Source organism: Megascapheus bottae, chromosome 17 (genome assembly GCF_031878675.1).
Source record: "Megascapheus bottae isolate mThoBot1 chromosome 17, mThoBot2.hap1, whole genome shotgun sequence".
Taxonomy (NCBI): Eukaryota; Metazoa; Chordata; class Mammalia; order Rodentia; family Geomyidae; genus Megascapheus; species Megascapheus bottae.
The window spans coordinates 50,333,692-50,361,157 of NC_143525.1; the positions used below are offsets into that span (position 1 = coordinate 50,333,692).

A 27,466-nucleotide genomic window follows, 5' to 3' on the forward strand; every position below is an offset into this window, starting at 1 on the left:
TGCACTCCTATGCCCACTCCTGTTCAGGGAGGGCCTGCCGAGCTGGGTCCACACACCACCCAGGCTGCATCGTCCCGACGCCTGGCGGCGGTGCCCAGTGCTCACACAGCACCCTGCCTCACTGAACTCTGTCTGCCAAGGCCTCGCTCCCGGCCTGGTACTCTTGTTTCTGTGAGAATGAAAAGGACGTGAGATTGAGTTCTGTATGGGGACTTAACAGAGAGGTGTGCAGCTCAGCCGTTGAAATCTTTTTCTGAAGGCCCTGAGAATCTCAGCACCAGGGCCAGGGTGTCTACAACTCTACCAAACATGGACAGCGTGTTGAAAACACATCTCCATAGTAACCAGTTCACAGGGGAGGGGAGGCACCAAAGGACAGCAGCAGCTGGGGAGCTGGCCTCTGTCACCCTCAGCCCAAGAGTCCCCGATTCCACAAGAGGCAGAGCCAGCAGTCACCATCAGTGCCAAAGGACTCCCTGCCAGTCCAGGGTGCAAAAGGCCTGCCCTTAGAGCTGGCAAGATGGCTCACACCTGTCATCCTAGCTCTTAGGAAGCTGAGATCTGAGGATCAAGGTTCAATGCCAGCCCAGGCACAAAAGGACCTTAAAACTCTTATCTCCAGTTAATCTCTAGAAAATGGGAAGTGGGGCTTGGCTCAAGGGTGGGCCATAGCCTTGAGCTGAAGAGCTCAGGGACCGCGCCCAGTTAAGCTCTATGATCCCCTCCCCCCCCCAGAAAAAGCCTTTCCTTGAGTCACCTCTGACCCTTCCCAAGAGTCCTTTGCACCCTGTCACAGCTCTGAGCCCCTGCAGCTGTGGGTTATGGGAGGTCCTTATTTACATGACAGGATAGACAAGATCTTCACTGAAAGAAACCCATGCCCTGAGCTAGAGGAAGCCAGCCAGGAGGCAGCCAGAGGAAACGCCCTCCACACCCCCGCCCGCCTGCCCCATGACTTTGATGCTTCTTGCCAGAAGAGGATAGTGACAAGACAAACATCCTTGTTGTCTAATGCCCCAAGAGGATAGCACCTGTTATGTCTGAGGGACTGGTGTGTCACAGGGGGCCTGGGGCCCTGCTGCAAAGAGCCAGGGCTCCTGTCTGCTGTGTTTGTTTCCTTCTTCCCCTGGTTGGCCATGGCAGTGAGTGGCTCAGGCCCCACACCTAGCCTGCCCATTTTTCACACCAAACTCCCACCATCACCCAGAAAGTGTTCCTGGACTTGAGGGCACTGGCCCTGTGGGGAGCAGCAGAAGTCCAGAGCTCTGCTGGACACAGGAGGGCAGGAGGCTGAAGCAGGTCGTTGTGATTTTCCTGAGGCCCCTCTGAGTCCCAGGACAGCCTCTGGACAGGTGCATGTCAGCCAGTCACCAGGGCAGGGAGGGTCACAGCAAAGGGAGAAACACAGAAACCCTGAGCTTTAGGGATTGTTTCTAATTGGTGATCGAAGATTCTCAGCCACCCACATCCCCAGACTGGAGCATGAGAGGACACAACCCCACTCTGCCAACCTCCGGCCACCAGCGAGGACTTGCAGATCTCACCTCCACCCGCCGGGGCTCTGGGGCTCAGACTTGGTCCCAACCCCAAGCAATCTCCCTACATCACATGCTGTTTAGAAAGCGGTGGCCACTGCTCGGAAAACATCGATCCTGAAACATTCATTATGCTCTTTTATTACTTCCAGTCTAGACATGAAAATCAGCCTTCAGTAGTCAGAGAGCTTGGCAAGTCGCAGGTGCAGCTCCTCAGTCTGTGGTCCCAGCATTCTCAGCTGTCGTCACTCCTGTGGGACAGGACCTGGTGTGGGACAGCACCCGGTGTGGGACAGGACCCGGCATCCTTACCTCAGCCCCCATGCCCACTGACTTCTGAGTGAAGATGCAAGTTATGTTTTGGAGAGAGCAGACTCAAAAATAAGACAACAGGGACTGGGAATGTGGCCTAGTGGTAGAGTGCTCGCCTACCATGCATGAAGCCCTGCGTTCGATTCCTCAGTACCACATACACAGAAAAAGCCAGAAGTGGTGCTGTGGCTCAAGTGGTAGAGTGCTAGCCTTGAGCAAAAGGAGCTCAGAGACAGTGCCCAGGCCCTGAGTTCAAGCCCCAGGACTGGAAAAAAACAAAAATAAGACAACCAAGTGATAGAATCACTTCAGTGGCCAAAACTCAAAAATGAAGGTGGTAATCAGGGTGGTAATTCGTTACAGTTTTGGGTTTTGTAGTTGGAGAGACTAGCGGACCATGTGACATCAGTCTCCAAGAAAGGCAACACAGCACTGTAAACTCCCCCAAGCCGGTGACGAGGGCAGTTCGCCTCTCCTCAGTGCCCCACAGCAGAGCAGAGCTGGGACTTCCCCTCAGGCCGGGCCCCAGCCCCCGGTGGGCTCAGGGGTGCTGGGCATCTGTGTGTGAGCTTGTTGGGCTGACAGCACTGGTCAGACCTCGACCCTCCCCTCGTGGCATGGCCCCTTCCTGCCCCCTCGCTCCCCCCCCACCCCCGGGTGTGACGAGGACCTGTGATCTGAGTCAAGTCGCTTACCGTCAGCATCACGATTCCTCCACAGCTCAGAGTCACATGGCAGGCAAGCTTCACGGGAAGCTGCTTCCGATGCGTCACTCGCCCCGAGGACGCCTGTGAGCTTGAAAATAGTAGAGGCAGAAGGGATTTGAGGCATTGTTGTAAGAGCCTTCATTTGTTGGTGGAGGGGAGGCCTGTGCCAGCTCCATCCCAGGGGCTGCTTCCTTTCTTTATGAGTGAGGCAGAATGCACCACTCTTGCCTCTCAGGCCATTGTTAGGAGCCATGTCCCCGGCCCACACCTGTCCTCTTGAAGAGACGTGACAATACAGCTGCTGCCCCAGTAACGTAGAGCCCACCCCCTCCCCCATACACAGGCATCAGTTGGAACAGGAAAGGAGCCTTGTGGGAAATTTCCCCCTGAGATTTGTGCTGGTTCTACTACAGGTTCCTTAGACTTTGTTCATAAATCTAACAGCCAGTGGTGCTAGAGTTAAGTTAGAGGCTTTTGTGCTATGGCTGAGTTACAGTGGAGAAGCATGGGGTGGAGAGACCTGAGTCTTAATGGGTAGAGGACCTGTCCTCCCCTGCCTTGCCCCCCTTTAGAGGACGTTGAGTCACTGCTGCCGAGAGCCGTCACTCTCAGAAATGTGTTTCTTAGGACTCATCCTGTGACGCTGGCATTCCCAACCTCGCTTGGCTTGAACTTGGTATACTGGCAACTCACCCACTCACCCACACGGGGCCTCTCATCCTCCGAGCAGCCCCAGGCTCCGGCAGCTTCCAGGCAGACAGCTGTCTCTGAGCGTGCAGACTCTGGCAGGCTCCTTCTCTTATCCAGCCATGCTCCCTCCAAAGGCTCTGTGTGTTTCTGTGAACCTACGAGACTTCCATCTTTGTCTAAAGCGAGCCTTCTTGGCACCTTGGCTTCCCCGGCAGAGGTGCCTTCCGGCCTCCTCCGCTGGGCCAGAGGCAGCTCTTAAGGGCGGGGTTCTGGCGAGGATTTCATCGGCATGAAGCAGGCTTCCCGAGGGACCCATTTTGCCTGTGCATGTGCAGTGTGCAGCCCTGAACCTCACCCTGGGGGCTCATGGGCAGAGGGCCTGTCATGCACCCTCATGGTTTCCTCAGAGCTCGGAGCAATGCCAGCATGTGGGAGCACAGGGCACTGGCTGAGTGCACAGGGGGCCGTGGGTGACGGTGGTCCTTGGAGCCTTTTTGTTACTGTTTGAGACGGGGTCTTGCCATGTGCACACAGCCTGGTCTGGCCGTCCGTCTTGTGTCCTCCTGCCTCAGCCTTCTGACTGATAGAATGCTAGGTATGGTCCATTTGCCCAGCTGCTCCTCGAATTATACAGCAAAGGATCAGGTCCTTGTATCTGGGACCAGCTGTAGTATTCACACTGAAATCCTGACCTTCCTGGCCAGTTCTCTTGTTAGAAAGATCCTGCCTAGCTGGGCACAGGCTCTCGCCTGTCATCCTAGCTACTCAGGAGGCTGAGACCTGAGGATCGCAGTTCAAAGCCAGCCCAGGCACTAAGAAAAAGTCCGGGAGACTCTTCCCTCCAATTAACCACTAGAAAACCCAGAAGTGGCACTATAGCTCAAGAGGTAGAGTGGTAGCCTTGAGTTGAAGAGCTCAGGAACAGTGTCCAGGCCCAGAGCCCAAGTCCCCATGACCAACAAAAAATAAAAGCAGAAAAGAAAGATTCAGCCTCAGACAATGAAACCTGTGGAACCAAGGCCATGTGCTCCAGGCCTGTTAGAGCGCCATGAGCTGGGGTGCTTCCTGGGTGGCCTCAGCTTAGCTGCACGCCACTGCTGGTGCTTAGGCTAGATGTCGTAAAAGAAGCTGCCAATGCATGCTACTAACGCACCTGTTTCTCCTCCTTAGGTGTTTCTTTCAACAGCGTCTACACTCAAATTTGGAGAGTCTTGCTGCATCTGGCTGCTGATCCCTATCCAGATGTTTCTGATCTGGCCATGAAAGTACTCAACAGCATCGCCTACAAGGTACCTGTCCTCAGCCTTTTCCCCCGGGGCCCGGCACCCAGCCCTTCATTTATTTAAGTAGTAGCTGTTCAAAGAAGATGGCATAGAACACAGCAGTTTATGAATGCAGTACGTTTTGATCAGTGTCACCCTTCAACCTTTTCACCCCCTTCAACTCATCCCTTTTCTTGGTTGTGAAATATACAATGAATTCTCGACTGCGCACGCGCGCGCACACACACGCACGCACGCGCACACACTCACGCCCACGCACGCATGCACACACACCTTTATTCATCTTCCACTCTTCTGTTTCTTGGTGTTGATTTTGTTGAACTTCGACTTAGTCTTTCTAAAGAATTACACCATTGGAGCTCTCCATAGTCTGTTTACTTCACTTAATTGTGTTTACATTCTAGCTACCACAAATGAGGGGAAACATGCAACCTTTGTTTCTCTAGGTCTAGCTTGCTTCAGTTAATTTAATTTTTCCAAGGCTTTCCTTTTTCTTATAAATGATATAATATTCTTTGTAATAGCTGAGTAAAATTCCATGTGTACATATACCATTCCTCCATTGGGGGTCACCTGGGCTGGTTCTAATTGCTTAAGGTACAAATGTTTTCTGTCCTGTCTCCCTACCCCATAACAATAATGGAACTTCATTGTGTCTCCAGTTTTACAATGCTGTGGTCTTCAGTCATCTTTCTCTTTAAAGCAACAGTAGTACCAACAATGTCAAAATAAATGCTGTGTTTTCAACTCGGACCACATAAAGGACTGCCATCCCTGAGGCCTGGACTGAGCGTCTTGGCCAGTAGGACTTAAGTTGGTCCTCTTGGAACAAGTTGGATTGCTGGAATGCCCCTCCCCATAAAAGACCCCGATAGCTCACCTCCACTGTCATCTCCTGAAACGAGCCACAGCGGCACCTGAGACAAGTCTCAAGTGGGCCATCCACCAGGTCTACTGTCATGTGACCTTAGTCTATAGAAAATTGCTGCTCCACCAGGCCGACATTTTTACTGTTAAATAGAAAACTAGCAAGTGACTCAAATTATTGGCTTTTTCAGCTAAGAACAGTTGAAAGAATAGAATTGACTGAAATCAGGAATGACTTTGAAGTACATGTTAGTTTCATATTAAGGAAGAGGGAAGGAGGAAGGACAACAGGAAATCTGGAGGAAAAGAAAGGTTGAGAATCAAAGAGGAAGGAGTACAGGGCCACACAGGCACCACAGAAAACAGCCCCGTGCTCAGGCAGTGTCGTGATGGCCCGCAGGCAAGGGAAGCCCTTCGCTTCCCTCTTCCCTCTACTCTTCCAGTCTGTAGTCTGACCCTCTTCAAGGTTGGAGCATTATTTAGTTTCTGCAGTGCTGAGATTTGAACCCAGGACTTCACGTTTGGGGCAAAGGCTCTGTCACTTAAGCCTCGGCCACTTTTGTTGGTACAGGGTGGTAGGGAGCTTGCTTCGGGACCTCAGTTCAGTCCTGCCTTCTCTCAGCCAATAGCTGGAATTGCAGGTATGCAGCACCATGTCTGCCTCAGAGTTAGATTTACAGATTCATCTTGTTCACCTAAAATGGTTTTCAAAGCGCCGTCGCATGAACACCAGTGAATGGCTTAAGTCCAAAGGAAGCAGAGCCTTGGCCGCCCCTCCCGAGAGGTGCGTGTGCCGAGCCCAGGGCTCTGGCCACTCCTTGCCATGCTCCACAGAGGGAGCGCTGTTTGGTGGTCGCTGTCCCCAGTCGTAGGATTCAGCCTGTTGAAGTTGACTTGGGTAGCTCTTCTGTGTTTACCCTGGCTAGCGCTCTGCATGAATCCTTTACGAGTGTACTCCCTGTGTCTGACACTGAACTTGACAACTGTGAGCGCGCTGCTCGCTGTCCTGCCCCCAGGACCGACCGCAGGGTGGTGAGCAGTTCCCCTCGGGAGGCTCCAGCGTGTGAACTGTCTCTCCCAGCTCTGCGCTGGAGATGCCAGCCCCGGTCTCCCAGGTGTGGGTCCCTCAGGACCAGGCATTCAATGTGCAGCCACCCGCTGGCAGGTAGCTTAGCCTTCCCCATGCCACCGACCCTGCGAGCAAGTTAAAACCACCTGTAACAAATGGCAGGATTGCCACTAGAAGAGCGGAGTGCACCATGGCTGAGCCTGGCCCCAGCACAGTGACATTTGGTCTCTGCTACTTGTGCTGGTCTAGAGTAGCCACTGCCTGCCAACTTTGAGCACAAGGCAGCCAGAGGCACGAAGGCCGCAAGTTCCTCAGATACCTTGTGGCAGCACAGCAGTGCCTCTGTGTGTGTGTGTGTGTGTGTGTGTGTTCCATGTGAGTGCATGTATGTCTGTGTGATAAATGTATGTGTATGCATGTGCTTGAGTATCATGTGTAAATGTGTGTGCTTGTGTGTGCCTGTGTTGTATATGTACTTGCATGGGTGCCTGTCTGTTGTGGATACATGAATTGTGTGATACATGTATATTTATGTCATGTAGTTATGTCTTTATGTGTATACAAAGGTTGTGTGCGGTGTGACTTGTATACCTGGGCGTGTGTTGTGTCTACATGTGTGTCGTGAGTCTATGCCTGTGAGTTTGCATTTGTGTTGTGTGTGACTGTGTGTATGCACATGTGCCTGTGTGTATTTATAAGAGTAAACACTGCTGTTACTGAAGGATGTGGGATATAAACATTAAGGAAGTCCTTTTTGTCCTCATTTTAATTTCAAGAAGTGCCTTGCTTTCTGCCGTAGGAGCTGGGGGATTATATTTCCTTTTGCAGGAAAATGAGCCATTTTACATTATTTAACTCTGAAGCCACAGTTTTGTTCTTCAGAGCCACAGAGCGCTTTCTCACTGTGGTTGGCCCCATGGAATTTGGCATGTCGGTGAGACGTCGCTGCCAGCTGTGTGCCAGCAGCCAAGCAGCTGCACCTCATTTTGTGTCTGGATGTTCCTGTTCCATAGGCCTAGAACTTGTACTTCACCTTTAGGCCGTTTGCATGGAATGTCACGCTTTGGCCAAAAGTCCACAGAGGGCCTGAGTAACCAACAAAATGACCACTGAGATTCTCAGGAGAGCAGTTCCCAAAGTTGCGGTGAGCCTGTCGTTAAGCATGCCTCTTACCCCAGCACCCAGGAGGCTAAGGCAGGAGAGTCGTGAGTTCGGGGGCAGCCTGGCTGCATCACCTGGCTCATATCTCAAAGCAGCGGCCACCGCCAGCGCAGTCTTGCTGTCGTTGGGGTCAGCCTTCTGGCTTTCCCTCCACGCGCAGCTCCCTGTGCTTGCCTCGGCATTGTGTGCAGTGCCGGATGAGCGCTCAGAAGGAGGAAGATGTCATTTGGCTTGTGGCTTCAGAGGTTTTCACCCTAGAATTCTGTTTTGTAGCTTCTTCCTTCTTTCTCCACTCCACCTGAGCCCCCGTCCTGTCATGTGGGGCTGCCCACGTTCTGGTGTCCCCCCCGCACCTTGCTAAAGTCCCCTCAGCTGTGCCGTCCCAGTGGCCTAGATGTCAGCCATCAGCAGGCTCAGCAGTACAGCGCTTGCCTGGCGTTCGGAGTTCACACTCCATTATCACCCAAACAGCAGATGAACCATCATCCTCACCCACGTGTTTCTTCAAAACCTCCTCCTAGAGAGGTGGTCCAGATCGCCAGGCCCAGGCCCCTGCCAGGCGTCTGCGTGGCTGCTCTGAGTTCCTGCCTCGCAGGCACTAGCTGCGCGTACACAGAGATGAGAGGAGACCAGTTTGGAGGAGAGGCTCCTGGAGCCCTGGCTCCCAGCAGGGGGTGGGAGACAGCACCGGGGCTGTGACAGTATGGGCTGGCTCCCCTGCCAACCCCTGGCTGGCCCTTCACACCTTCCCGCCCTCCTCTCCTCCCTTTGAGAGAGCAGTATCCCTGCTGCACCTGGCCTGCCTCGGGGCGCTGTGGGGATTAAATGTCCTCCCTGAGTGCTGCCCTCGTTCATTGGGTTCCACTGAGGCAGAGGTTGGTGCGTGGGGAAGGGCTCATGCAGGGGCTCAGGCCGTCCTCACTGGCTTCTGTCCACAAACCAGTCGCCGAGGGGCATCTGTCAGATTTGCCTGGCTAGGTGCTCCCACACCACCAGGCCCATGCCAGAAGGGACTGTCCTGAGGGTCTGATCCAAGCCTCGTTATCTCATGGCCATGCCTACGTGCCATCTGTCCTCCCAGTCCCCACCCAGAGGGGTGTTTGGCTTGCATTTGCCCGATGGCCCAAGCCTGAGGAGAACTAGAGTGGCTGAGCCAAGCTGCCCGGGCCTACAGCCCTGGTGGCATCAGTGCCCCTGAAAAAACACCCTGGGCAGGCCACACTGGGGAGCCTGTGGCTGCAGCCCAGCGTGTGGGCAGGCGGCCTCCGGCTGTCTGCAACAAGCCAAGCTAGGTGCTGTAGCCCACACTGTTTTCCCCAGAGGAGCCCCCACCAGGAGCTCCAGGAAGAAGCCGCACTGTAGCCCTGCAGTGCTGTGATGGGGGAGGGTGTGGGATTCGTGGAAGTCCCCGTTCCATCCCCAAAAGCTTTCTGTCTTCCCCATCACCACCCACTGTCTCAAAAAATTTTGAGAAAGCATGTGTTAAACTTCATCTAAGTTTAAATTTCTTCTCTCGTTTAGACTGAAGGAATCATACAGCTGTCAGATTTTGTGCCTGTAGAACTGCCTGAATAATTTAAATATCAAAGCAAAAATTAGTTCACCAAGAATGTGTATTACTCTTGTAATCAAAATATGAGAATCCACTGGGCATGGTGAGCTGTGTCTGGAAGAACTGGGGGGTGGGCTAGACATTTCCAGCCTGAGGCCAGCTCAGGCAAAATCACAAGACCCTGTGGAGGGGAAAGGAAAAAGAAGCACTAAGGATAATGGCATGGGTCAAGTGGAATGCCTGCCTCGCTAGCACAAGCCCAGAGTTCAAACCTCAGTTCCACCAGGTAGAGGAGAAAAACACCATTTGAAGATTGGTGATGGAGTGCTTCACGTCTGTCACCCTAGCTGCTCAGGAGGCTGAGATCTGAGAGTCAAGGTTCAAAGCCAGCCCGGGCACAAAGACCTTGAGATTCTTACTTTCCGTTAACCACCAAAACATCAGAAGTGGCGTTGTGGCACAAGGGTTAGAGCACTGGCCTTGAGCGGAAGAGCGCGGGGACCGTGCCCAGGCCCAGAGTTCAAGCTCCATGACCAACCAAAAAGAAAGATGGGTGTTGCTCCATTACCCGGCTGCCTGTTTGAAGGCGGGGGTTTGGTGTGCTGTCTAAGCGCAGACCACTATGGTAGTTTGGGTTCTTGGCTCTCTGTCTGGAACTTGTGCGGACAGCGTGCCTGATGTTGAAGAGAATTGTTCAGAAGCATGGGACCCCTCCCAGGTCAGGTCTTGTATGTCTGCCCATCTTCAAGAAGGCAACCTAGTCAGCTCTCGGGGAGTGGCCGGGCAGAGGGAGCACTGGCCATTAGAAAGCCTCTGGCCCCATCCTGACAGGGGACTCTGCGCTGGCCTCCACAGCCCTTTCTGAGTCTGTGGTCTCTGAGTCTGTCGGCTTCCAGGGCTCGAAGGCCCCACCAGCCACGTCCTCCTGCCTCACCACCTTAGCACGCAGGCGTTGCCAGTGGACAGACAGCAGGCACTCCCAGCTTCCTGCCCTCTTCCTCCAGCAGGCAGCACATTGCCAGACCTACATGCACAAACAAAAGCTGTGCCCTCTAGAATGCTAGGTCCCAGCTGGTGTGGCGCTTGCCAGGTATAACTCTGGGAGGACGTTCACAGCCTCCGCCCTCTCGCCTCCACTACAGCAGCTGCTCTGCACCTGGATTGCCCCTCCCACATCTCAGCCCCGGGGCCTTTGTACATAGGTCCACCTTCCTCACCCACAGCCCCTGCGGTTTGCGTGAGCCCCTGTGGGCTTTGCAGCCTAAGAAGTATCTCTGGTGGCAGGGCCTGGCAGCCCTAATGACCCACCAGCCCAGGGCCACTGGCCAGCCAGTGTCTGGTAAACCGCCCCGACCCTCGCAGTACTGTGCTAGGCCTCTGCGGCCTCCTGCAAGGCTAGGCTTCTTCCCAGGACACCCTGCAGCTCCCCAGTGAAGTGGAGGTGTTGGGGGTCCCACCAGAGGCCCAGCGGCCGGGGACACAGGCCTGGCCCTAGAGGTGGCCCCAGTAAAAGGAAGGGGGTCAATCTGTCCACATGCTGTTCCAAAAGCAGTGCAGACCCAGTGCCCAGCCTGGCTCCACCAGTCCTGGAAAGCTTTGGGTCTTGAGCAGGTACCTGAGGCCTCCAGGGCTGGAAGGCACCCCTGTCGTTTGGAAGCTGCACAAAGCCACCACCAGCCTCATACATACCCACCTCACGAGGGGCCGTCACGCTCGCCTCCCATCTCACCTGTCCTTTGCTTGCAGGCCACGACGAACGCCCGTCCCCAGCGCATCCTGGACACATCCTCTCTCACCCAGTCGGCCCCTGCCAGCCCAACCAACAAGGGTGTGAACATCCACCAGGCAGGGTGAGTGCCCCCCCCCCCCCCCCGTGCCTGCTGGGACTGGCTTTGCTGTCCTGTGCGCCTTCCCCCTCCATCACTTGCTTTCCCTCCCTGCTACACACGCACGCACGCACACACAAACCCGTCACGGGGTTCTGCCATATCTCGAGCCCTCCGTCTGCCCATGGCACTGCTGCAAAGGTTCCTGAGGACTTGGGTTGTCCAGGTAGTGCCAGCAGGGCCAGCGCCCAGGAGGGCTTTGGTCCTCAGGCAGCGGCTTGTATTGGGGAGTCAGTGGTGACCCGTCCGGCGCCGAGGATAGCCTGGGTCCGTTCCCAGCCCCTGGCAGCGGGGTATTGGGTCTCACTCCGTGTGTGGCCCTCAGTAACACGCTCTTCTGTGGACAGAGGCTCCCCACCCGCGTCCAGCACCAGCAGCTGCAGCCTGACCAACGATGTGGCCAAACAGCCAGGGAGCCGGGACCTGCCCTCCAGCCGTGCAGGCCCCACGGGGCCGGTGGGGGCGCAATACACCCCCCACTCCCACCAGTTCCCCCGAACGCGGAAGATGTTTGACAGAGGCCCAGATCAGGTACGGAGAGATGAGGGAGGCAGCTGAGGGCCCGGGTTTCCTGGGACCAGCAGGGCCCATCCCTGTCCCGGACACCCAGGCGGCAGCCTGGCTCCGTGCCCGGCCGCAGAGCCTGGCGGTCCTGGCACACAGGGCATCTTATCCCGCAGACTTCCTGCTCTGCTCCACTCAGCAGTGCTGCCAAACAAAATGTGCACGTGGAGTTAATGTGCTTCTCCCTTCTTGGGTAAATAGCACTTTGCCTCTGCTTGAAAGGCAGCCGCTCTACAATGTTGATTCTGAATGGGTTGTTTGGTTTTTCCATAAACATTCAATTAGTCTGCACAAGTTGAGGAGGAGATTTTAGGGAAGAGAAGTCAGCGCTCCTGCAGGTTTAAAATCGTAGTCCTGTAACACGTGTCTACGTAGGACTTTCTGTCCTGCCTGCCATCTGCTGCTCGTTGGGTCATAGGTTCTCGGGACCTGCCAGGGCGCCAGCTTCCCGGGGCACCAGCACTCGAGGGTCTCTGTGGTTACTGGAGGGAGCCAGGCTCGCTGTGAACAGAGGAGGAGCTGAAGCGGCACTGCAGCTGGGTGCGGGGTCCAGGCTCCCCAAGGGGGAGCAGCACCACCACAGCTGGGCACGTGTCTGCGTGCACTGGCAGCCTGCCGCAGCCCCGAGTGCAGGCAGTGCCTTCCTGAGGCCAGGAGTCGGGCAGGTGTGTGGCAGGAGAGAGGTGGCCACCCACCCCACCCCTCACCGGGTCCCCTCTCAGCCACAGCACAGCCCAGGGATTTTCTCCCCATAGGGAAGAGCCAGAGAAACTCCTCAGTTAAGCGGCTCGGGGGGGGGGGGGGCCCACCCACAGCCACATGTGCGGCTGGCCAGGGCTCAGCTGTGCGGCGAAGCAGGGGCCTCGTGTGTTCCATGGCCCCGTGGTCTTGTCAGAGCCTGCCACACAGCTGTGCCAGCCTTCCTCCTCCCCTCCTCTTCCTCCTCCTCCTCCTTCTCTTCCTCTTCCTCCTCTTTCTCTTCATCTTCTTCCTCCCCTTTCTCTTCCTCCTCTTCTTTTCCTTCTCCTTCCTTCCTGTACCTTCTTCTTCCCAGGATCCCACCTATGCTAGTCCACTTTTGAGCCGTACCCACCCCACCATGCCCTCCCCCTCCCCCGGCCCGAATCCTGCTTCTTAACCCAGCCCCTGTCCCTGAGTCCTGGCCAGACATCCAGGCTTTAATTTCCTAGAAAACAGATTTTGAAATAAGTATTTAAAAAACAAAAAAACAAAACTTGGAAGTAGATCTGTGAGTTGTGTACCAAGCCCTGAGTTTAAGCCGCAGTTCTACGGGGGGGGGGGGGGGGGGGGTAAGGGAAGGGGAAGGAAAAGGAGAAGCCAGGCACTGGCGGCTCGTACCTATAATCCTGTCTCCTCCAGGAGGCTGAGATGTGAGGATCACAGGTAAAAGCCAGCCTGGGCAAGAAAGTCCATGAGAGTCATCTTCAAAAGAGCCAAAAGTGGAGCTGTGGCTCAAGAGGACGAGTGCTAGCCTTGAGCAGAAAGGCCCTAAGTTCAAGACTGGCACCAAAAAAGAAAGTATAAGACTCTCCAGGCACGGTAGAGCACCTGCCTGCCCCCTCTCACTGCCTCCTGGTCTCAGGAGCAGAGCATGTGACATCACCCCACCGTACTAGCCCACACAGTATCTCCTGGCCCCGCCCCTCCAGTGTGGGCGTGGGGAGCAGATGTGAAGACTGCTGGCTTACTCCCTAGGATGCAGATGCATCGATGGTCCAGACCACAAAACCTGGGAATATCCATAAGTGACAGGAACTCTAACCTACTTAAAAAAAAAAGAAAGGGAAGGGGCGGGGGTTTGGCCTAGTGGTAGAGTGCTTGCCTAGCATGCATGAAGACCCGGGTTCGATTCCTCAGTACCACGCGCATAAAAAAAAAAAAGCCGGGGGTGGTTGGTGGGGGGAGGGTAATGGTACCAAGACATGTGAAAGGGAATCAATGTATGTGAATTAATGCACCTTCTATCTGGCAAATATCATGTAACCCTTTTACTAATTACAATAAAAATATTAAAAAAAAGCCGGAAGTGGTGCTCTGGCCCAAGTGGTAGAGCTCTAGCCTTGAGGAAAGCCCAGGGATTGGCAAAAGAAAACATGGAACAGGGCTTAGGCACATGTGTCACACCTGTAATCTCAACACTTGGGAAGCTAAGACAGGAGCTCACAAGTTCAAGGCCAGCCTGAGTTACATAGTAGACCCTGTGTCAAAAACTTTTAAAACACACCTGATAATAGTTTCCTTCTCTCCCTCGTGCTCCCTTCCAAATGGCCCCAGCCGGCGGACGACGCGGACGAAGCTGCGGGACACAGAAGCTTCCTCGGTGCCGCAGTGCAGACGGGGTTCTGTGACTGGAGTGCCCGGTACTTCGCCCAGCCTGTCATGAAGGCGAGTCCTGACCTGAGTCCCGGGCCGTGGAGGAGCTGGGGGTGGGTGCCCGCAACGTCCTCTCCACCCTCTGCTTCCTCTTGTGCCTGCCTGCTCTGCTCTGCCTTTCCCTCCCTCCCAGCGCAGCGCCTCTGACACAGGGATCAGGTGGGAGCTGGGGTGCAAGAAGGTGTGCCCCCCCCCCCGCTGCCTCTCACGCCTCAGCTCAGCAGTGACTTAGAGGGTGACTCCACATCGAGACAGAACTGCCACAAGGCAACTCCCCTCACCTTCTGTATGGCACTGTATCCAGCTCCCTCGCAGGAGCGGGCCAGGCCTCCACAGCCATGCTTGCTGTCTGGAGGACACACTTGGCTAGCTCTGCAGGGCCACCTTTGGCTGCAGGCCTGCCACTGCTTCTGAGACCTCTGTGCCTTTCACAGTCGTGACGCTCGGGGCACCTGCAGCTGTCCAGTTCTGCACGGTTAAAAAGCTATGAAGTGTTTGGGGAAATAACTTTGAAGCTATTCAACCATTCTTTAAAATGGTGGCAGCCAGGCATGGTGGCACATGCCTGAAATCCCAGTTCTCAGAAGATTGAGGCTGGAGTACCACAAGTTCGAGGCCATCTGTGGCTAGGTAGTGAAACCTTGTCTCAAAATAAAAGGAAAATACATAGCGTGCAGAAATACTCATGACAAAATATTGTAAAACAAGGCCAACACATGCTTACAAAATGACTGTGGTTGTATGTGCCTTGCATGGAATGCCAAGTTTTCAAGGGAAAGCCCCAAGGAAATGCCATGTGATTATGGTGACACATTTCTATCGTCTGCCATTTCTGTACTAAGGAAAAATACCTTTACAGCTGGGCACAGTGGCAGGTGCCAGGCTGCACAGCTGCTCGGGAAGTAGACTGAGCAGGGCAGCCATCTGAGGTGGGTAGAGGCTTGGGGGCAGGAGCAGGGCTCAGCAAGCACAAGGCCTGAGCTCAAACCTCAGGACCACCAAAAAAGAAAAGTTGCCAAGATGACCCAGGGTGGGGTCAGGCAAGGAGCAGCAGCCTCCCCACACAGAGGAAGAAGACCCTTTTCCACTCGCCAAGCCCTGGTGGTTTAGATAGAAAAAAGGAGAGCACAGACACTAGAACAGGAAACAAGCTCCTCCAACTATCAGCAGGCCCTGGGAAGCAGGTAGACCTGGGGCAGGGCAGAGCTGTCCCTTAGAACTCACTGCGGCCTCCAGAAGTCAAATGGTGTTTGCTTGAATATGAAGGGAAGGTTGGTGTCCTGGTTCAGTCATGGGCTATGGCACCTAAGGTCATGAAGGTAAGAAGCCTGACAGGCAGCTCTCCTCCCTCGCCGGTGGACCAGGGGCTGGCAGTGACGCTGCTCTCCTGAGAGCGAAGGAGAAGCTTTTCTCGAAGTCCTAGAAAGTGATGTGTTGGCTGTCACCTCCCTGGAAGGGAGCACACCTTGGGTGTGCTGCTCGACCTGCAGCCAAACTCAGAACCCTGCCTAGAATTTACCTCAACCGCCATGAGTTGAGGGGAGAGCCGAGCTCGTACTGGAGCGTAGATGGTCCCCTGCGCTGCTTTCACTCACTGTCCCTCCCCAGTGACTCCAGTGCTTCCTGGGAGATGCTGAGGAGGCCCCGCGGGCCCCGCGCCTGCACGCAGGCCGGGGCGAGGTCTGCCTTGGCCCAAACCTTTCTCATCCTTGAGAGTCTGCTTCCTGCTGGGCTTTCATGCCATGCCCCTTGAACTTGGGTTCCACGAGACTGTCAAGAAGATCCAGCCCCAGTGTCTGCAGAGCCCCACAGAGCCCCGTTTCCTGTGAAGCGTCCCGGGTGCGGCTCCCAGAGCTGCCGTTCCTTGTCCTCCGTGGTTCCCCAGCCCCGGAAGGGAGCGGAGCTTCACTGGTCTTACGCTGCCTTGCCTCTGTGGGAGGCTTCGGGATTGTAATTGGTTTCTGTCTGAGAGAAGCCAAGAGGTGCAGAAATGCGCACGTCGTGATCCTGAGCATGTGACGCAGCTGTGCCGCCCGCAGCGCTCCAGGCTCCACGCAGAGGGCTCGGGGAGGGCACAGAAGCTGCCCCTCGTCACTTGTTTACCAGACAAGCTTTTATTCAACCAAGAGAGATGTGGCATGGAGGGAGAGGCGAAGGCACGACGAGGGGGACTCACTGCTGACCCATGTCACGTGGCTCTGGCTTCCTGAGGGCCCTGCCCATGCACCCCTCCTGGCCGCCCTGTTGTGTCTCCATTCACTGGTCGCCTCTGCCTCCCTCTGCACTGACCTCTCCCTCCTGGCCAGCTGGGTGGTCACAGCTGGCCGGCTGCCCAAGGATGGATGCCCCAGGGGTGGGCTGCTTTAGGGATCCGTGTCCGGGTGTCTGGAGAGAGCAGAGTCTGAAGGAGAAGGCTTGGTTCTCAGTGCTGGGCACAGGTCTGTGTAGCCCCCATAAAGCAGCGCCCCTAGGGCCCTCGGGATTCCAGCCACCCTGCAGGTGCCAGACTGTCTGCCACCTGCCAGGCCCGTGCCCACGCCTCCCTGTGCCTTCCCGCCAGGCTTGCTGTCACTGTCATTGTCTTTGCAGCTGAAGTGTGATGCTTTCCCCAGGCCCACCCCCATGTCTGCAGTTGCCCCAGCCACACAGAACTGGTAGACCTGGATCACACACACACACACACACACACACACACACACACACACACACTTCCTGCTTCAGGCACCTCTCAGGCCTCTTTCTCTGCTTCAGTCCCTAAGAGACCAAGTCTTTGTTAAAACACTGTATTCCTTCCCGCACAGGCTTTCGTCCTGAAACTCAGGCTTTTCTTACTATTGCTCTACCTCACTGGCCATTTGTCATTTCCTTTCTAATAAGCTTTGTGTTGTCATAAAGTGAACAGTTGTCATGAATCCACAGTCTGCCCCGTTAGCCACTGTGGGGCCGTTTCTAACCAGTGACCATCGAGGAAGGTCGTCGACGCCTCCTCCGTATGTTTGTTGGGTCAGGCAGCCCTCCTTGAGCTGTTGTTAATTTTTTTTGTCCTATGTGTTTTTGCAATTTATAAGAAGAAAAAGAAAGAAGTGTGGTGATAAAATGGTAGGAAACAAGTGCAGCCATCTGAAGGAGGTGTGCAGTTCACTGCCAGGAAGACAGAGCAGAAGACAGAGGACACGGGAAACACGGACATGCTCCACTTCCCATTCTCGGCCACACACGCCAGCGCGCTCTGTCTTTTATGCCTGCTCTGGAAGGAAGCTGCTTTTCAAATGATAAACAGAGGCACTCTTTGGCCTTTGCACTGCTATCCTTGCTCACCTCAAGGCTGGTTATGGAAGCTCGTCTTTCTACTCTAACATCAGTGTGGAAATAGGGTTTTATCTTATTTATTGACTTTCCTCCATATTTCAGGAGTCAGCCAAATTTACCCACTAGATATAAAGAAGGAAATGTCCTGGGGTTAGAGGCATGACTCAGTAGAATACTAACCAGAGAGCAAAACCATCAGGTACTGAGTTCGAGTTCTAGTCTCAGACCTAAAATCTTATAGAAGCAAGCCAGTGCTGTGGCCTCTGCCGGGGGGGGGGGGGGGGGGGCGGTGCCTGGGAATCACTTGCCAGGGTCTGCTCTTGTCCTGCACTGTCACTTTTCTCACACTTCCAGGGTGGGGCATTCTTCCCCAGCTTCTGGGAGCCTGGAATCAGCCGTAAACCCCCCTGTGCGCCTCCGGTGGGGGAGCTGGGAGACATGAGCTGCTTTCTATCATTAAAGATTCCCGAGGAGCACGACCTGGAGAGCCAGACCCGCAAGGAGAGGGAGTGGCGGTTCCTGCGAAACACCCGTGTGCGGAAGCAGGCCCAGCAGGCCATCCAGAGGGGTGAGGCCCGGCCTGGATTCTGGGGAGGGCGGCATCTGTGACCAAGGCCGTGTGCGCCCTTGTGTATCTCTGTCCCCTCCCAGATGAACACTGGAGGCTGGTCTGTGAGGCCATGCAGGGGCAGGGAGGGGAGGCATGGGGACACAGGATGCTCAGGGGAGAGGTGCAGCCCAACGCCCCTTCTCCTCAGGACCCCTTTCCCCTGCACACAGAGAACAAACTGCACGGCCCCTTTCACACGGTAGCTCTGTCCTTTGGTCATGGGACCTTCTGGCCAGCCTTTTAGACTGCAAGCCACTGGGGATGGCCATGGACACCAGTGCCTGCACTCCCTCGCCCTCTCCACGACTCCCTCTTGTCCCTTACTGATTCCCAGGCTCAGTGGATGTGGGGGGAAGCATGCTGTTCGTCCAGGTCTGCAGCAGCAGGTCTGTGGGCACCCTGCTGCCAGAGCGCCCCTCCCTCCCCGGCGTGGATCTCAGCCCTCCCATTCCATCGTGCCTCTCCTGGTCCCCAGCCAGCGTGGACGTGTGACGGCGGACGACGCAGACGCAGCGCTCGCTGTCTCTCTTGCAGGCATTACCAGACTGGACGACCAGATTTTTCTAAACAGAAACCCTGGCGTTCCCGCCGTGCTCAGATTCCACCCCTTCACCCCGTGCATCGCTGTGGCTGACAAGGACAGCATCTGGTAGGCACGGCTGCAGGACCACCCTCCCTGGGGCTGGCTCCCTCTACCAGACCTCCTCCTAGTCCAGTGCTGAGGTGTGATGGCACGTGACCAGGGCTCATGCCCTGGGGGCGGGGGTCCTCCCAGGGCTTCCTGTGGATGAAGAGGCTCGCTGTCAGAGCATGTGCCTGCTTCTCACCGTTTTCTCTCTTTTTAAAAGTATACAAAATGACTATATATACTTGTCATCTCATTGGCCTCACAGTCGGTGGCATTAAGCGGGTTCCCAGGGCAGTGTAGCCAGCTCTGCCTCCATCTCCAGACTTTCACAACTCACCACGCCCGCCTCCTACCCCCAGGCCTGTCGTCCACTTGTAGTCCGTGTCACTTAGCATGTCTTACGCGTGTCCTCCCATGCTCTAGCATGCTCCGAAGGTCACACGTGTAAGATGAACGGGCGCGTTCATTTGCTGACCCCAGAGACCTCTGCAGGGGCCACTTGCAGTGCAGCCCGGCGTGCGCCCGTTGGATGCTGATTTCCTCAGCATCCTGTCCTCAGGTCTCACCTGGGGCTGCAGGCGTCCGCAGGGTGTGGTGTACATGAGGACGGGCTCCTCACAGGCGCCTGTGTTGCTTGTTGTCTGGCGTGGAGAGTGTTGCTGTGATCATGGGTGCAGGAATATCTAAGCCCGTCCTTCGTTCTCCTGGGTCACATGTGTTTACTGTTGTGTGTGTGTGCAGGTCCTGGGGCTTGAACTTGGGGCCCGAGCACCGTCCCTGGGCTTTTGTGCTCAAGGCTATCCCTCTACCACTTGAGCCACAGCTCCATTTCAGCTTTTTGATGCATAACTAGAGATAAAACTCATCGACTCTCCTGCCTGGCCTGACTTTGCATCGCAATCGTGGGATCTTAGCCTTCTGAGTAGCAAAGTTTTGCGTTTCCCTGATGACCTGTCTTCTTGCCTGCAGCTTCTGGGACTGGGAGAAAGGAGAGAAGCTGGACTACTTCCACAACGGAAACCCTCGGTACACCAGGGTCACTGCCATGGAGTACCTGAATGGCCAGGACTGCTCCCTCCTGCTCACGGCCACAGGTGGTGTGGGCAGTGGGGGGACGGGAGGTCCTGAGGCTCTGCCCCCCCTATTGCCACAGACACTCCTCACAAGCCTCCGTCATTTAGAAGTGGACCCTCCAGGAGGGTCCCATGGGTGGGCGTTGCAGAGCTGGAGGACCGAGCTTGGAGCCTCCACTCCTCAGCCTTTCCATGTCCATTCAGTGCCCTGTCCCCTCTGAGAAGGGGAAAGGCTCTCGTGGGGGACCCAGGGTGATCGGCACTGAACGAGAGCAGTGGAGGACGCCCAGGCTGACATGGGGCTGCTCGCCCGGTGGCCTTTAGAGGCCAGCTTGCTCTCCGCTCACAGGGCAGCAGGTCTGGGGACGAGGCCGCACAGGACTAGGTACTTGGCTAAGGACAGACCACTCCCTTTGGCTCTGAGTGCCAGGGGCGGGGGCTGTCACGGAAGGACTGGGGTCCCACAGACTGGGCCACATGGAAGAAGCTGCAGAAGTAGTCACTGTGCTGCCTGTACCACTGAGTGGTGGCCCGGGGGTAACTCGGGGGCCCACATGCTCCCCGCTGGTAGGCCAGCGTCCCTGTCATCTCCCAGAGTCCACAACACAGGAGGAGAGGAGAAAACAAAGGGAGCAAAGCCTGACCTTGTCTCCGGTTTTGAGGCCCCTCCCCGCCACGGTGTGGGTTGGTGCTGCAGAACGGGGCTGGCTCAGGTGAAGCCCGGCTGTGTGCAGGGCCCAGGCCCCAGCCCCAGCTCCCTCCAACACCGCCTCCCAGGTGGCCCCAATGGGAACCCCTCATCCAAGCTGCAGGACAGGCATCCAGGTCACCTCCAGGGCACTGGCTCACGTCCCCTCCTCTCCCTCCTCAGACGACGGCGCCATCAGGGTCTGGAAGAATTTCGCAGATTTGGAAAAGAATCCAGAAATGGTGACTGCATGGCAGGGCCTTTCAGACATGCTGCCCACCACGAGAGGTGCGTGGAGCTGCGGGGGCGGGGGCCTCTCAGACAGGCTGTCCACCACGAGAGGTGCGTGGCCTCCCTCTGGAGGAAGGTGGGCTAGAGCTGCAGGACAGGGGCTCCAGGACTTCTGTAGCTGGTGTCCACATAAGGACCCCTGGTTTCACCGAGGCCCCTCCTCTCCCGGCCTCGCTTTCCCCCTGACCTGGTAATACCTGTAGGTAGTTCTGGAAGAACAGCATTTTCCAGGTGAGAAGGGCTAAGAACTGGCAGGATGGGCGCCCTCAGAGCTCGAGGAGGATGTGGCTGGAACAAAGCCGCCCAGAGCCCACAGGCTGGCACCACATCCACTGCCCCACTCCCCCCTCCCCCCCCAGGCGCAGGCATGGTAGTGGACTGGGAGCAGGAGACGGGCCTCCTGATGAGCTCGGGGGATGTGCGGACCGTCCGGATCTGGGACACGGACCGGGAGACAAAGGTGCAGGTAGGTGGCGATGGTCCCCCACTCCTGTGGACGCTGCCACAACACGCATGCCCCTCCCCCCCCGCCCCCCCCGCACAGACCCCGCTCAGCCAGGCAGACCAGGGCCCCGTCCAGGATGGAGGAGGGGAGCCAGGGAGCCGGGCCCTGCTGCCTCCGGAAGCTAATTACCTCCTGGTACATTCACCATGGCGCCTGTGTCCCTGCACTGCAGCATAATCAAGCCTATGCTAATCCTAATTATTTTCAAATACTGTCTTATCTGTGCGAATTAGGGAATATCAGAACTCAGTAGGGTGAAATGGTTTAAATTGGAATGCTTAATTACTTGACTGGGTATCATTTTGGGGGGAGGATGTGCTAGGGATTGAACCCAGAGCCTCATGCATGCAAAGCACACGTTCTACCATTGAGTTGTACCCCTTAAAGTATCTGTTATTTTCATTTTTAGGGGTCAGATAGAGAACACTGTTTTTCAGTTTGCTTGCCAGTCCTGGGGCTTAAACTCAGGGCCTGGGTACTATCCCTGACTTTTTTTTTTTTTTTTTTTTTTGCCCAAGTCTCGCACTCTACCACTTGAGCCACACCCCCACCTCCGGCCTTTTCTCTTTATATGGTACTGAAGAGTGGAACCCAGGGCTTTCATGCACACTAGGCAAGCACTCCACCACTAAGCCACATTCCCAGTCTGAGAACCCTGGTTTTGCCTACCTGAGAGAGCAACAGAGGACAGTGCAGGCTGCCTGCCAGAACCCAGTGGTGCCCCCTCCTTCTGAGCAGAGGCAAGACCGCAGGTGCCTCAGGCCAGGGCCCAAGGCCCCTGGCTCTGGTCATTGCCTTCTAGGATGCCTAAAAAGGCAGAGTGGAAAAGAAGTTTTTCCCTTTCTGTCCTGAAATGGGGAGGCCCGGCTGCCATGACACCAGGTCAGGGAGAAAGGGCTGTGTGATTGGAGCTGCTGGATACAAGACCCGGTGGAGGCTGCATGGTTTCCTCAGGGCAGGGTGGTCGGTCATTCCTCCTGGACTTACACCTTCCCCTCCCATCCCCTGTCCCAGGACAGCCACGCAGCTTCCTTCGGCCTTGGGGGAGCCCCGTGCCCACAGGAAACGGGCCTTTGTTTTCTGCTCCTGCGGGCGCAGCAGAGGTGCCACTCGGGCTCCATTACCATGGGAAGCAGAGACCTGGCCGGCGCCTAGCCCTCAGCCTGTCCAGAGGGCCTCGGCTCTCACACAGGCCCTGGCTCCGCTTCTGTATGTGTGGAGTCCCCTCCGTGGGCCCCTGTGGTTGGAGACCCGTTTGTTTCTTGTGTTTCGTTGCCTGCTCTCTCCCGCCAGGTGGTCCTTCTCCTCTGCCCTGCCGCAGCGTTTATGGCCGCCCAGGGGAGGTGCAGGCTTTGCCTCCGCGCCTGACTTGACTAAGGAAGGTTTTTAAGGGAGAGCTAACGAGGGCTCCTCATTGCCAAAATATGCTTTGTCTTTCTTTTCAGGAAAGAGGGAGATGTTGTTAGAAAGTTTAATTGGCACTGAGAGCTGGGCATCCCCAGAGGTGCCTGCAGGCTGCCAGGACCCTGGCTCTGCTTGGTTTGGCTGGTGGCACAGACGCCAGGCTGATGGCACTGGGCTGAGTCCCGGGAGGCCTGCCTGCCTGGGGTCCCAGGCTCTTGGGGTCTGTGACATCTTCAGTGGAGACCAAGCCTGCAGGGCAGGGGCCGGTGTCCGGGTCGCGGCTGTGAGTGCCTGTGCTCCCCTCACCTCTCTCTCTCTGGGCTAGGACATCCCCACGGGTGCCGACAGCTGTGTGACGAGTCTGTCCTGTGACTCGCATCGCTCACTCATCGTGGCTGGCCTGGGCGATGGCTCCATCCGCGTCTATGACAGGAGGATGGCGCTGAGCGAATGGTAAACTTCCCCTCCTCCCTTATCCCCGCCCCCTGCCCTGGGGGCTCCCAGGACACCGTCCCCCTGGCAGGCTCACCCACTGCCAGCTCAGTGAGGTGAGGGCTTCCCCTCAGCTCATAGGGTGTGCCAGCTGGGCGTAGCCCTGCTTCCACAGCTTACGGAGTTGGACAGGCTGGCAGGGTGACACAACCCGGGTGACACAGCACAACACTGGGCAAGTGTGTTGTCACCATTGGCCGTGTTATATTGGGACAGTGTGTCCCCAAGATACGGCACACGTGTGTGGCCGGACAGCCCTGAAGTGATGGGAATATGGGGCCGGGCATCGGCTCCTGAGCACTGGAGAGGCTCGGGGGCAGAGGCGCCTGCAGGCCTTCCCTGTCCATAGACGGGACTGTCTGGTGGACACCCAACCCCCGAAGGTGGGCATCGCAGGGTGGTGAGGTGTTCTAAAGCTGAGCAGAGGTGACATGGCACAGCTTCGTCATCTGTGCTTTTAGGGAAGGCTTCCACGGTCTGGCCCTTGTCCCTCCCTCAGGCCTGTTCACTTCTTCCCTGCCCCTCCCTGGCAGACAGGACACTTGAGGACTGGCCCACAGAGGCCAAAGCGGCTGAAGTGGGCCCGAGGACAGACAAGACTCTCAGGGGTCACTGTGGCCCTGCGTCCTCTCCTGGTAGAAGAGTCCTTTGTCCTACCCCTACTCAAAACCCACAACCTGGCCGGGGCGCGGTGGCTCACGCCTGTAATCCCAGCTACTCAGGAGGCTGAGATTTGAGGATCCAGTTCAAAGCCAGCCTGGGCACTAAAGAACGTGAGGCTATTATCTCCAATTAACCACTACAAAACCAGAAGTAGCACTGTGGCTCAAGGGGTAGGGTGGTAGCTTTGAGCTGAAGAGCTCAGGGACAGCGCCCAGATTAGAGTTCAAGCCCCAGGACCCACCAAAAAAACCAGCCTTGTGGCAGCCTCTGCCCCGCCCTTCCTCTGCCCTGCGAGCCTCTGAGGGCCCTGAGGGCCGGTCAGCACCTGTGGTCAGTCTTCAGTCACAGGCCCTGCTCTCAGAGCTGCTCAGCTGCTCTGGGGTGATGGTGTGGGTAGTGGTCTACAGGCAGGATTGGGGGGCCCTCCTCACCCCAAGATCTGGGGGTGTGGAAGTCCACACTGGCCAGAGTGTGGCGTGGCCCAGCCCCGTGGGGTTCAGCGCTGCTCATGGCTGAGGCAGGTCCCAGGCTGGGCTGGGCTCCCCTCCACGGGGCTGCAGCCCATGGAGGAGCGGTGAGGGCCCCCTGACCACAGCCCCTCCCCGCAGCCGGGTGATGACGTACCGGGAGCACACGGCCTGGGTGGTGAAAGCGTTCCTGCAGAAGCACCCCGACGGCCACATCGTGAGCGTGAGGTAAGGAGCGAGCCTTGCCCTCCCTCCGGCCCACCGACGCCGCTCCTGCCCCAGGCAGAGGGGTCAGGGTCCTGGGCACAGAGACCTGCCCGCTGGAGGGCTCCGGGCTGGGCCCCGCAGCTCCCCACTCTCAGCACCAAGCCCCTGGGCCTGGCAGCCGGTGGCACGTGGCCAGACAGGAGAGCCATCACCAGCCCATAAATTCAGTTCTGCTGTGCGGTAAATACTGTGCTGAGAGCAGCGAATATTTATTTGCCTGTTAAAGGGACGGCAGAATGTAATTTACTGTCACAAAGCCACCATTTCGTCAAAGAGATGTGTCCTTCCCCCCTTATTTGTGATGTGAAAACAAAGCATACCTCTTGGGATGGCCGGAAGTAGGCGGGGGGGGGGGGGACGCCCACCCCCCGTGGTGCCGGGCTGAGTCTGGCTGCCCACCCTTCCTCTGTCTGAGGGAATGGAGGGCGTTGTCTGTGGGCATGCAAGGCCACCAGCGAGGGCTGGGGGGCTCCAGGGGTACTAGACATGGCAGGGCCTGGCTGTCCCTCCCAAGAGTCTCTAGGACCATGGTGGCAAGCCATGGGTGTCTCTGTGGCCTCTCCAGCGTCAATGGAGACGTGCGGGTCTTTGACCCTCGCATGCCGGAGTCGGTGAACGTGCTGCAGATTGTGAAGGGGCTGACGGCTCTGGACATCCACCCGCAGGCAAACCTGATCGCTTGGTAGGTGGCTGGCACCCCAGCGCCCCGCGGCCGCCCTCCCCGAGAGGCCTCCCGCTGCCCCTCCTCCCTGCCCTCCGCCTCAGAAAGGAGGGAGGTCAGCTTCCCGACCTTGCCCTCCGCAGCGGCTCCGTGAACCAGTTCACCGCCGTCTACAACAGCAGTGGCGAGCTGATCAACAACATCAAGTACTACGACGGCTTCATGGGCCAGCGAGTCGGAGCCATCAGCTGCCTGGCCTTCCACCCGCACTGGGTCTGTCTCTCCTTCTGGTCGGGATGGGGCCAGCTGCCCCAGCGGTCCCCAGGTCACCCTGGGCCCCTCCTGTGTCCTCCAGGACCTTGGGGACCTGCCCTGCCCAGCATCCTGCAGTCCCTGGGGAAGTTTGGAAAGAATGGGCAGCCGAGGGCTTCAGGGTGCCCCCTCCCCCAGGCGGGCACCGCCACACCAGACTCACTCTGAGCACCAGTGTGCACATGGGCGGCGGCTGGGTTTCAGTCAGGCTCTGCCCGCCACCTTCTTTAGATGAGGGATGGGATGGGGCTGTGCCTGCAGTTCTGCCGAGGCGCATGACATGGCGTTCCCAGACTGTCCCAGCGGGGCAGTGGAGAGAAGCTGCAGGGAACTGTGGGTAGTATGCAAATTGTCTGTAATGGAATTTGCATGCTGCGTGGTTCCCGAGGGGAGCAGTCGCATGCATGCGGTGTGCGCGTGGGTGGAGGCGGATGGCGGGGCCGCAGCCCCGCTCACCCTCCTCTGCCCTCCCCTTGCAGCCCCATCTGGCCGTGGGAAGCAATGACTACTACATCTCCGTGTACTCGGTGGAGAAGCGCCTCAGGTAGCGGCACGGGGCCCTGCCGGCTGCAGCCGCCCTTTGTGTACATAGCCACCCAGCACGGGCTCCAGGCCTGGCGCCCGCCGTGTGGACCTCGGCTCCCAGCATGGCCACTGCCCACGGAGGCGGGGCGTGCACTTGCTTGCTTTCTGTCCCCGCGGAACTATCCAGAAAGTCCAGGGAAGGGAGAGCTTCGGTGTGTTGTCATCCCTACCAGCTCCAGAACCAGCCGGGACCTCACGGGCGCCGCAGCGTGTCCTGGTCCCCGTCCTGGTCCCCGTCCTGGCTCTCCTCAGGGTTCTTCCGTGGGACACATTGGTTTTGGCTTTTCATATAATCAGAGTATTAGCCCTGGCAAGACGCCTCGAAGGGCCACAGGTCGCTGTCTTCTCGAGGTGAGGACCAAGAGCCCGTAGAGCAGGCTGGACAGCGCTGAGGTGCAGGGGGACGAGAGAGGGGACGGACGAGCCACCTGCAGTCACGGGTGAGGGCGCTCCCGGGCTTGTCTCCCCCTCCCCCAGCACCCGAGGGCTGTGGTGGCAGTGCCCCTGCCAGGCCCTCCCTCAGGTCAGCAGCAGGGGCCCTGACCTCACTGCTGTGCCATGCACACGTGCACACGCATGCAGACACGTGGTCTCCGCCTGTGCCCAAGCAGGGATGTCGTACACGAGGGGGCCCCGGCCTCCCTGCCCGAGCCGCCCGTGCTGCTGCTGACGCAGGGGCTAGCGCGGCAGAGCTCTGCCAGGCACGTGTGCCCGAGCTCGTGTGCACGCCGGAGCCGAGCCCAACTCGATGATGGTGTTTCAAAAGCATTTTCCATTTTCTTTGGGAATCAGGATCTACCAGAGGAAGAAGGAGGTGGTTTAGTTGATTCTGCCGAGGAGGCCACCAAGAGTGGGAGTGGAGCCAGGGCAGGGATGGAGAGCCAGGCGGGGGGTGCACCCCTCCTCACCCAGCTTTAGGAGGCAGAGGCAGGAGCACTGAGTCAAGGCCCTGCCTGGACAGTCAGGGACAAGGCCCCTCGTGCTGTTGGCCGCAGCTCAGCAGCCGGAGGACACCCTCAGCCCTGGACCGCCCTGGGGAGCAGCACCCGGCAGGAGGGGGCCCAGGATGGAGCCCAGCCCTTCCGTGGGTGAGCTGGCAGTGTGGGGCCAGAGCTGCCTCGTCTGTCAGCGCCCAGCCCTCCAGGCCAGGGCATTCCAGCCGATGACACTGGAACCTTCAGGAAGCGGAGCTCTGCCCACAGACATGGAGTGCCGCCGTGCTCCGGAGCTGACCGCCCTGACTTCACCTCTGGCCCCAGGACCCCCGCCCAAGCGCATCAGCGAGCCCCGCCGGGCTCCGCCTCCACAGGTCTGATGCGGAAACTCAATCATGAAGTTAACCAAGGCTCCGAAGAGCACTGAGCTAGAGTTCCTTATCTCTATTTATTTTACCAAAATGAGAGTTGAGAAGGACTAGCGAAAATGGACTTGAAATGTGAATCTAAACAGTGACAAACATCAAGCTGTTAATAAAGAATGAAAAGTGCACAG

At 57.2% G+C, this 27,466-nt stretch overlaps 1 protein-coding gene and 1 long non-coding RNA gene across 2 annotated transcripts in view; one reads left to right on the top strand and one right to left on the bottom strand.

Moving 5' to 3' along the window:
* Rptor (regulatory associated protein of MTOR complex 1) overlaps positions 1-27,466 on the top strand; it is a 267,055-nt gene extending 239,589 nt beyond the window's left edge. The window contains exons 21-34 of the mRNA XM_090351345.1: positions 4,415-4,533; positions 10,923-11,026; positions 11,410-11,593; positions 13,922-14,032; positions 17,792-17,897; positions 18,474-18,588; positions 19,537-19,661; positions 20,512-20,616; positions 20,979-21,085; positions 22,854-22,981; positions 24,292-24,378; positions 24,983-25,099; positions 25,222-25,351; positions 25,870-27,466. Coding sequence (XP_090207471.1) covers positions 4,415-4,533; positions 10,923-11,026; positions 11,410-11,593; positions 13,922-14,032; positions 17,792-17,897; positions 18,474-18,588; positions 19,537-19,661; positions 20,512-20,616; positions 20,979-21,085; positions 22,854-22,981; positions 24,292-24,378; positions 24,983-25,099; positions 25,222-25,351; positions 25,870-25,938 — 1,607 coding nt within the window. The 3' untranslated portion in view covers positions 25,939-27,466. The remainder of the gene's footprint in view (positions 1-4,414; positions 4,534-10,922; positions 11,027-11,409; positions 11,594-13,921; positions 14,033-17,791; positions 17,898-18,473; positions 18,589-19,536; positions 19,662-20,511; positions 20,617-20,978; positions 21,086-22,853; positions 22,982-24,291; positions 24,379-24,982; positions 25,100-25,221; positions 25,352-25,869) is intronic.
* LOC150052088 (uncharacterized) lies at positions 1,695-2,886 on the bottom strand. The gene is made up of 3 exons (XR_016538374.1): positions 2,823-2,886; positions 2,543-2,642; positions 1,695-1,800 (listed from the first exon to the last, which is right to left on the bottom strand). It is a non-coding gene; the product is annotated as an uncharacterized LOC150052088 (long non-coding RNA).